The 10,693-nt window shown below is 45.2% G+C and overlaps 1 protein-coding gene across 1 annotated transcript; it reads right to left on the bottom strand.

Annotated features, from left to right (window-relative positions):
* Positions 1–6,733: 6,733 nt before the first annotated feature.
* On the bottom strand, positions 6,734–7,855 carry LOC113018311 (uncharacterized). The gene is made up of 3 exons (XM_026161368.1): positions 7,775–7,855; positions 7,135–7,378; positions 6,734–7,058 (listed from the first exon to the last, which is right to left on the bottom strand). The coding sequence occupies exons 1-3, from the start codon at positions 7,853–7,855 to the stop codon at positions 6,775–6,777; spliced, it is 609 nt and encodes a 202-aa protein (XP_026017153.1). The 3' UTR covers positions 6,734–6,774.
* Positions 7,856–10,693: the final 2,838 nt, after the last annotated feature.

Genomic DNA, 10,693 nt, shown 5'->3' with positions numbered 1-10,693 from the left:
TGCTGAACACTGAGCTGTAGTAAAAAGAAAGAAAAGTGCATAGCTCTTCCTGTATTCCAGATGGCTCGGCGTTCTGTGAAAAGTGAGAGTGATGGTGAACACCATGTCAGAACATAAGGGTGTCCATAAATGCACGTGTAATCGTATCATCAGATTTGTGGCTGTATGTTCGCGAATCTAGGGTGAAAGCAGGTGCTGGGCTGTCAACTGAGAGTCTGGGGATGATGGGCACAACTTGCCCATCAACAGGGTTAGGTCACTGAGCTGGTCAAAAAACTCCTTGGTTGCAGGGTGGATGCAGTTTGCCCTGAGTTCATGAAGGCTTTTATGCTTTGGCTGCTGCCCCCGTGACCCAGCCCCATATGAGCAGGAGAAAATTAATGGATGGATTGAATTTTAATAAATATTTGATATGCCAAATAGTATGTGGAGGGCAGGATTTAGACCCAGATGCAGGACATGTAGAAAGTGAGGAAAACATAATGCTTAATAGGAAGATAAACTAAACACAGGACACAAAGAACCACAAAAAAACAAAAGAAAACAGGAGGAGAATAAGGAGATAAGAGAAAATTGACACAATTAAACTGGGGAGCAAGGAGAACAAAAGCAGGAACACAGAGGGGGACTGCATACTGCATAATCAAGATACACAGAGACTCAACGGAAAAATAATCTAGGAAGTAGGAACTTCGAGGCAGAATACAAATAAAGACTGATGGAAGACAGACTAATGTCATTTTTATACTTCTATTGACATCAAGAAAAACAGAAAGAATGTGACTGATAGAGTAAAACTCAAATAATGTGTACAGAAATGGAGATTAAAAACCCACAAAGAAACTCAAAACCATGGGTTCAAGACATGTTTCAGTGCTTTTTAGGACTTTCTTTTTTCTCAAATACACTGTGTCATCCTTTGCCTGTATATGCTAGTTCAGGTGGACCAAATCCTAATCCAGCCTGATCACTAAAATGGTAAGAGCAGCACTTCAGTTCACTGTTTGGAGTTTTGAAACTCTCAGCAAACAGACTTCACGCTGACCAACACTCAGTTCATCAGAGACCAATCATGATTGTTAGTTTGTGTCATTGTGAAGATTCATGACTTCTTCTAAAGTCTTAGAGTCAACTACAGCTGACTGTGAACTAGAGCTGGGCGATAGAACGATAACGATATGTATTGCGAAATAACTTTTTCTCAATAAAAAAATTAAACTATTGCGATAGACCTCATCTCTCTTGTCCTCTTAAAAAAAAAGAAGAACAGCCGATCCAAATTAGGTAACGCAGAGTCGAACCAATCACAGCCGCAGCGTCACGTCACATGACTTGTTACGTACAGCACAAGTGCCAAGCCGCACATGTGTATTTGTTTGGGAAGCAGCCAGCCGCCGTGCCGCCCGGGTAATAGAGAATAGAATAGAATAGAATAGAATAGAATTGAATAATCCTTTAATTGTCCCACAAAGGGAAATTTGGTTGTAACAGCAGCCAAAAAGACAAATATACAAACAAACAGTACACAGGACACAGAACAGAAACATACACAATTTTTCTTACATATTTTTTCTTAAGGACAATGGTTACTATATACAGAGTACTGTACAGTTATTAAATTAAATAAAATATAACAACAGATAAGAGGCAAACCAGGTTGCAGTGTGAATCGGTTAATTAACTTATTGCAGTTACAGCGCAGATGTAAACATCTGTGTTTGTTGGGAGCAGTTCTGATTGTGCAGTCTGACAGCTGCAGGGAGGAAGGACCTGCAGAAACGCTCCTTCATGCATCGAGGATGCAGCAGTCTGTCACTGCAGCAGCTCTGGAGCAACATCTACATGCATGGGGGAGACTCTGTCCATCAGAGATGTTATTTTGACCAGAGTCCTTCTGTCTTCCACCACCTGCCCTGGGTCCAGGGTGCATCCCAGAGCAGAGCTGGCCTTCCTGATGAGTTTATCCAACCTCTTCCTCTCAAACTGCTGCTCCAACATACCACACTGTAAAAAATGACAGATGCCACCACAGAGTCATAGAAGGTCTTTAAAAGCGCTCCCTGGACTCCACATGACCTCAGCCGCCTCAGCAGGTAGCGTCTGCTCTGACCCTTCCTGTAAAGAGCATCAGTGTTGTGGCTCCAGTCCAGTTTATTATTCAGGTGAACACCCAGGTACCTATAAGAGTCCACTATCTCAATGTCCACCGGTGTCAGTGTGGTGGGTCTGCGGCTCCGGAAGTCCACCACCAACTCCTTGGTTTTCCCGGCGTTGATCAGCAGGTGGTTCTGCTGACAGGTGAGTCAGAGCTCGGTGCAGGAGGTAGATGATGACGTCCTCCACCCCGATGCCAGGCTGGTAAGCAAACTGCAGCGGATCCAATGAAGACCTCACCAGGGGGCGCAGAAGATTGGTGCAGATGGGTGCAGATGGTTTAGAACCAACCTCTCGAGGGTCTTCATCAGGTGCGATGTCAGGGCTACCGGCCTGTAGCTAATGAGGTCCTTGGGATGGGAGGTCTTTGGTACCGGTACCACACAGGAGGTCTTCCACAGCTGTGGTACTTTCCCCAGTGACAGGCTCAGGTTGAACAGATAACCTAGGATGCCACACAGTTCATCTGCACAGCATCTCAGGAGCCTGGAGCTGATGTCATCTGGACCTGCAGCCTTCTGCACCTTGATCTTGATCTTGCGAAGCTCGTTCCTCACTTGAAGTGCTGAAATAGAAAGAGTGGATTTTGGGGGAGGGGGGTGTATGTTGGAGTCCACAGAAGCCGGGGGTGGGTGTAATGACTGGGAGCTGGGAGGTGTGAAGTCCTGAGATGAAGGACAGGCAGTCCCTGAAGATGAAGGAGATTGCAGCAGGGGGGACGATGCTGTGGGAGGGGTGGGTGTTTGATCAAACCTATTAAAATATTTATTTAGGTCATTCACCCACCCCAAGTCTCCTGCAGCCTGGGGGGCTGGTTTTTGTCCTGGGATTGTCTTCAGGCTGTTCCAAACACCTCTGATGTTGTCCTGTTGCAGCTGCTCTTCCATCTTCCTCCTGTAGTTTTCCTTTCCTTGCCTTTCCCAAATCAAAAACCCTGGATTAACGGAGATGTTCGCGCGGCACTGGCGGCACGGAACACCGCCTTTGCCTCCGCGAACACATCGGACTACAAACACGCACATTACCAACTCCGGAAGACGATCAAAGCAGCCAAACGTGAGTACAGGGACAGGGTGGAGCAACAGTTTGACAACCCTCGGAGTATGTGGCAGGGACTAAACACGATCGCAGACTTTAGAGGGAAATCCAGCACACCGCAGACCACGGCCTCTCTGTGTGAGGATCTAAACGTATTCTACGCTAGATTCGACACAGCGAACACCATGAGACCGGACAGTGTGCGCACCGCGGATGACGTCAGTGCGCACGCTGTGTCTGAGGAGGATGTGCGGAAGTGCTTCAGGAAGGTGAACGCGCGCAAAGCTACTGGTCCGGACGGGATTCCCGGCCGCGTCCTCAGGTCATGCGCGGCTCAGCTGGCTGGAGTGTTCACGCACATCTTCAACCTTTCCCTCTCTCTGTCTGTAGTCCCAGCCTGCTTCAAAATGGCCACCATCGTCCCTGTACCCAAATCCTCCACCATCTCCTCATTGTACGACTGGCGACCTGTAGCCCTGACCCCCATCGTAAGCAAATGCTTCGAGAAGCTGGTCAGGGACTTCATCTGCTCTGCACTACCCGACTCACTGGACCCTCTACAGTTCGCATACCGCCACAACAGGTCCACTGATGATGCCATAGCCCTGACACTACACACTGCCCTGTCACACCTGGAGAAGAGAGACACGTATGTGAGGATGCTGTTTGTAGATTACAGCTCAGCATTCAATACCATCGTTCCCTCGAAGCTGGACAGGAAACTGCAGGATCTAGGACTGAGCAGCTCCCTCTGCAGCTGGATCCTTAGCTTCCTGTCTGACAGACGCCAAGTGGTCAGACTGGGCAGCATCACCTCATCCCCCATCACACTGAACACTGGTGCTCCACAGGGGTGTGTACTGAGCCCTCTCCTGTACTCACTCTACACCTACGACTGCACAGCCACTAACAACTCCAACATCATTGTGAAGTTTGCGGACGACACTACAGTGGTGGGTCTTATCACCAACGGTGATGAGACGGCTTACAGGGAGGAGGTCAGCGCCCTGACCCACTGGTGTCAAGACAACCATCTCACCCTCAACGTCGCAAAGACAAAGGAGTTGATAGTGGACTTCCGGAGGTGCAGAGAAGTACACACCCCCATCACCATCAACGGCGCTGCTGTGGAGAGAGTGAGCAGCTTCCGGTTCCTTGGAGTACATCTGGCTGAGGATCTTACGTGGTCAGTACACACAAACAAAACAGTGAAGAAGGCGCAGCAGCGCCTCTTCTTTCTCAGGAGACTGAAAAGATTCGGCATGAGCCCCCGCATCCTCAGGACCTTCTATCACTGTGCCATTGAGAGCATCCTCACTGGATGCATCACCACCTGGTATGGCAACAGCACCGCCTACAACTGCAAAGCTCTCCAGCGAGTAGTGCGGTGCTCTGAACGGATAATTGGAGGTGAGCTTCCCTCCCTCCAAGACATCTACAGGAAGCGCTGCCTGAGGAAAGCGGGGAGGATCATCAAGGACTCCAGTCACCCCAGCCATAAACTGTTCAGACTGCTTCCATCAGGAAGGAGGTTCTGCAGCATCCGGTCCCGTACCAGCAGACTGAGAGACAGCTTCTTCCACCAGGCCATCAGACTGCTGAACACGTCATAGACACCTCAGCTTCACTACTGGAACTTCAACATCATGCACTCTATACTGTACAGTAATGCCACTGTTTTGCACATATTCAACTCTGTATATTTTATATATTTTATTATTATTATTATTATTATTATTATTATTTTTATTTTTTTTTACTATTTAATTTGTAAAAATGTGCATACACACACACACACACACACACACACACACACACACACGTAGGAAAATATTTAGTATACACATCCAGAAATGCATACACTATTATATATTATACATATATTTATTAGTTTCAGGTTGGCCATTCTTGTATTTTGCTCGTTTGTGTTGTTGTGTTTGCACATCTCTCTTGCTTGTGGGGCTCGCACACAAGAATTTCACTCGCATGTGCTGTGCCAGTGTGCCTGCACATGTGAGGTGACAATAAAAGTGATTTGATTTGATTATCTTCCATTTCAGCTTCTTCTGAACACCTCTCAGCTCCTGTTTGTCTCCAGATCTAAAGACTCTTATTCTCCTTGAGTAGAGCCTTAATTTCAGGATTTATCCATGGCTTGTTGTTAGAAAAACACCATACTTTTATGATGGGTACGGTGTTGTCCACACAGAAGTTCATGTAATCCGTAATGCAGTCTGTGATGCTGTTGAGGTCATCCTCCAGGGGGCTGCAGAGGTTGTCCCACACAGTAGAACGGAAAAAGTCCCTCAGGGCCTCTTCAGTCTCTGCCGACCATTTCCTTACTGTGAGTTTCACAACTGGTTCTCTGTGTACCAGAGGTTTATACACAGGCTGGAGAAAAAAAACCTCTAGTATGGAGGAAATGAGTGTGCCGACTAGAGAAAAATCAACCGAGCGTGACCGAAGAGAAAACCGATGATGGTTCCAACGCCGGAGAGATTGTCGAACAGAAGAGTCATAGAAGTTCCGTAGTGTGAAGGTATTTCGGCTATTTCAAGTCTGACAAAAAACAGAGCAGCTGCACTGTAAATGTGCCGAAAGCAAGTCTGGAAATACAATAAAGCGGTGCAGCTCAGTCTCTGACTGGAAGCGCTAATTAGTCATTCGGCTTTTGTCAGACTAAAGTAACTGTTAAAACTGTTTGAAAAGCTCAGCTATACAACAAGGAGAGATCGAGAATTTCCTTTTAGTTCTCAGTTTATTTGATGTTGACAAAAGTTAGTCAGTTTTGTCTGTTCTTCTGTAAAACAAACTAAGATTTATTTTTAGAATTAATATTTTGTTTCTAAGTGGAATTGACAATTTAGTCTGTTTCGTTTGTTCTATTTTGAAACTTAAACGCTTTAGCGCTTAAAGTCTCATGTTCCTTAAGTACATCTACCCTGTTGAACTTATTATGGGAAATAAATATTTAAATCAAAACAAGCTGCTGATTATTTCACATTTTACTTGTGAGCAACGGCACATTTAAATCTTACAAATATAGTTATTTGGCTGATATCGTGATAGATATCGTTATCGCCTGAAATGAAAACAACATATCGTGATATGAAAAAATCTTATATCGCCCAGCTCTACTGTGAGTATTAAAAGCATCCCCACTTCCACAATAAGAAAAGCTTGACATGTGACGGTAGAGCGGAGATAGGCTGGCAGCTCTGAGCATCATCTCACATAGAAACGCGAGTAGATCATCAGATCCTCATGAGTAAAATCTGACTGTCACCCTCAGAGAGCTTCAGGTGAATGACTTTACCTGGTTAGTTCAGGTGAGCCATACCTCTCAGTTTCTTCAACAGAACCACACCTCCAACCAGGACCAGAACCAGGACCAGGACTACAGGGAGCACCAGGAGATAAAGAGGAAGGGAGGAGGAAGAGTCTGGAGAGGAAGAGGAGGGAGGGAAAGTGGTGAGAAGAAGAGGAGAGGTTGTGGTACGAGGAGGATTTGCAGGAGAGATGATGATGAGATGATGAGAGATGATGAAGATGATTCAGTCAGTTCATTATCAGGTCAGCAGGTTAGTTTGTCTTTAAACAGGAAATGATGTCAGTGCCCTGACCTCTGACCCTCAGTCTGCTCTGAGGAGAAGGTGGATGAATATCAGTATAACACCAGTAGAGACCTTCATCAGACCGCTGGACGTTAGAGAGAATCCACTTTCCTTCAGGTCCAGATCCAAGTGTAACATTATCTCTGACGAAGTGAGACTTTCGTCTTTCTCCCTCTTTGGGTGTACACCACAAAGTGACATCACTTCCTGTCATGACAGGAAGTGCAGGAATCTCCAGGATCACATCTTTGCCTGTCCAGCAGAGACACAAACAGAGTGACACAGAGACAGACAGAAACAGAGACACAGCTGGAACATCTGTCTGTACCTGAGACACTGATGGAGACTTCTTCACTCTGATGTCCAGATGAGCTTACACACAGGAAATTTCCACCAGTGGAGAGACTGAGATCGAGAGCACAGAAGGAACTGTTAATCCTACTAAACTCTGACCCAGCTGCTCCACAGTCCTCAGTGAGTCCTCCTCTGGTCCTCTTCACTGTCCATCCATCAGCTGTCTGTCCATCATCAACACAACTCAGAGACACTGAAGAAGATCCACTGAAGAACTGCTGAAGGTTTGGACTGACAGACACACACACACACACACACACACACACACACACACACACACAGTAAGTGTATTTGTGTTCTTTTGGAGTCTCACTGATGGTTTTCACATCATCAACTCACCTGCAGAAACAGTCGGTGCAGACAGCAGCAGCACACACACACCTGCAACAGGAGGACAGAGGTCACTAAAGGTTAGAGGTCACAAGGTCAGAGGTCACTAAAGGTCAGAGGTCACTAAAGGTCAGAAACAGTTCCAAATGGAGGTTTGTTCATCTTGAGCCAAACACTCCATGTTGGGAAACGTCCCAGAACAGGTTGTGGACGACAGGAAGTCATCAAGAAAACTAACTTGCAAGTGTCTGTTGAAAAGGTCTTTAAATAAACCACGCTCTGACAGCAACCCTGAAGCTGGGCACACATTTCCTCAGGAGACAATGTGAGTCTGCTGGGTCCATAATGAGGTCAAGTTCTGCCATGGTGGCTGCGTGGCTGGCAGAGGAAAGACCCAAATGTGAACTCAGAAACGGGAATGCTGAACTAATTATTGGCTTTAACAAACTAAAATAAGTGCAAAATAACAAAACTAGGAAGTCTGACCTTTGCATCAATGTCCCCGAGTCTCTCCGGCTGACTCACATTGGGCTGCAGAATTGTTTTTGTGTTCTCTCTCCCTCTCTCTTCTCCTCGCTGTCTCCTCCCTGCCTGGGCGGATGTCAATATTGGGCTCCGGCCTTTGATGCACCTGCTCTGACTAGTCCTGTCTCCTTGGCCAGTATTCAGGGTTTGTGGCTCAGAGTGTCTCATCGCTGGATCGTTGAACACCCTGAGTTCATGCAGCCTCGGCTAAACTTTGCTCGTTGTATATTTCTGGCTCATATTAACACTTGTCTTTGTATAAAGATTCCCAGACTTGTCTGAGAACCTCTCCCTGGACCCCTGAGTGTGGCAGTGTGAAGTGCAGTGAAAGCATGAGTGGCAGAAGAGGAGCATGTGTGAGCGGAGGAAGTGTGGATGTGCGATTTCAGGTGAGTTAAATAAATGTGTGGTTTTTTTTAACTCGGTGCTCGCTGGTGTTTCAGCAGCAGATACGTGTTTGAGGAAGGTGGGCCAAAAATAGTTTTTTGTGCAGTTATAGAGTTTCCCCTCTACCAAGGGGAAACTCATTGTGTGTTCCCGCCACCAGCCAACACATCTGCAGTCAATTAATCACCTGCTGCTCCTTGGTCTCTGGTGACTATTTTCAGATGGCGGGTCGGCGTTTCTCATCCCTGGATTGTTGCGTGACTCTCTTCAGTGTTGCTCAGCTCTCTCGTGGTAATTTCGTTCACAGTATCTGTTCCTGGCTTGTGACTTTCTTCTCTTTTGTATAAAAATGTCCCTGGACCCATCCCTGCCTGGTTCCTCCAAAGTGCTGACATTAGTGACTGGAGAGGATTGTTGTTGCCCTTCCCCAACCTAGGAATCCCTGGACCCTTTGGCTGCTGTTTGATATCATGTTTGTGTTTGTGTATCATGAATATTGACATCAAACTGATCACTTGACCCATATTACGTTTCTTGCTCTTCGAGTGACTCAACAAATGGCGAAATGAAAATCCAAACAACAACAATGCTGTTTTTTAGAGAGTCTCAGCTACATGTGTGTTTATTTCATATTTTCAGTTGTTTCCCTTCATGGATAAACAAAGTCTAAATCGGTTTCAGTTGTGTACTGATGAACACAACAATGGACATAAGGAGCTTCTTCCAAAGAATCAGAATCAGAATCAGAAAGGGGTTTATTGCCAAATGTTGAGCAGGTTTACAACATTAGGAAATTGCTGCGGTGCTTCAGTGCAAACATAGTGTCATAAATAGCACTTAAATAGACATGAAAAAATAAAAGTAGGGATAAGAATTAAGAGTGCTACGTTGAAAGATATATACATGAGTGCAGGTGGTGATCAGTGCCAAACATGGAACGATGCAGTGAACACAGCGTAGGGTCATGTGTTAAAAAAAACTCAGGTAGATGTTATTTTATATATTATGCTTTGGATGTTGTTCAGTATATTTCTATGCAAAACCAGAGGAACTTCAATACACAGCAGGATATTCACAGCTGAAACCAGATATTTACACTGGAGAAAACAAAAAAACCCAATTTTTACTGTTAAAAAGAGTAAACTTGTTTTGTTTTAGATAAATACATGTTGAAATATCTTTTGAATTAGTTAAATGTCAGAATAAAGAGAGACAGAGCTTCTATTTTTTTTATCACTTTCATCAAATGTAGGAGTACATGTACACTAAGTTTATTGTTAATTAAAAAGAAAACTCCAGACGATTCCATTCTGAGCTGAAGAAGCTTCTGATAGGTTAGTAGAGTCCATGTGAGTAAACTGGTGGCACAGCTGTGGATGCATATAAGGAAAAACACAGAGCCTGACTGTCTCCCAATTCAGGGTCTGCAGCCTTAAGGCCGCATTTCAAGGCCGATTACGTCACAGCGGCGCGACGAAGGCTGTCCCAATTCAAAGGCTGCTCGAAATGCGGCCCTGAAATGCGTCCTTCATTTCCCTGAATTTTAAGGATGTGGCGGTGTAGACTTCGTGGCCCAACATATCCCAGAATGCATAGCGCAGCAATGGGTGTGGATAAATTTGCAGAAAAAAATGGCGGCTGACGGCAGAAGCGGAGCGGCCGAAGAGTAAACTTTAAGTACTGAATATTATGTCACTTATTTATGTGCAAATGTTTAATAACGAAGAACATTAAACATTCCTGTTGGCCACATGTCGGCAAAGTTATGTGACGTTAGTGACGTTTGTACTAACTTGGTTTTAAAGCCTTTAAAATATACGCCGTTCAGTAGCTGAGCTTCATCTTACAGAGAATGATCAAAGCTCATGTAGAAACAAACAAATGAACAAAATATGTTCTCCTTCATTTCTGTCAAACAAAGCTATGACACGTTTCCAGCTGTTAGTATCATGGTTGCTAGGCAACCTGGGCAGCACAACGAAGGCTTTTTTTTTTAACTTTATTGACAAACAACAGTATCAGCACAACGGAGGCTAGACCGTCCCATTACACAAGCCTCGCACTTCCGGCCTCAGCGGTCTTTGAGTACGCGGCCCTTGAGGATCGTTAGGCTGCAGACCCTGGATTGGGATACAGCCCCTGTTTCTGTGACATGGGGAAATCAAGAGATATACCATAAGAACCATAAGTGTGGCTCAATTTGGTGCCATTTGCAATTAAGAAATACAGATAGTTTCTCTCTTTACTCTTAAAGTTAACAAATATGTTTTTATATTTATCTAAAAAATAAA

The sequence above is a fragment of the Astatotilapia calliptera genome, unplaced genomic scaffold (genome assembly GCF_900246225.1).
Source record: "Astatotilapia calliptera unplaced genomic scaffold, fAstCal1.2 U_scaffold_6, whole genome shotgun sequence".
Classification (NCBI taxonomy): domain Eukaryota; kingdom Metazoa; phylum Chordata; class Actinopteri; order Cichliformes; family Cichlidae; genus Astatotilapia; species Astatotilapia calliptera.
Note: the sequence above shows the minus strand (reverse complement) of the source record. Positions and strands in the feature narration are given on the sequence as shown.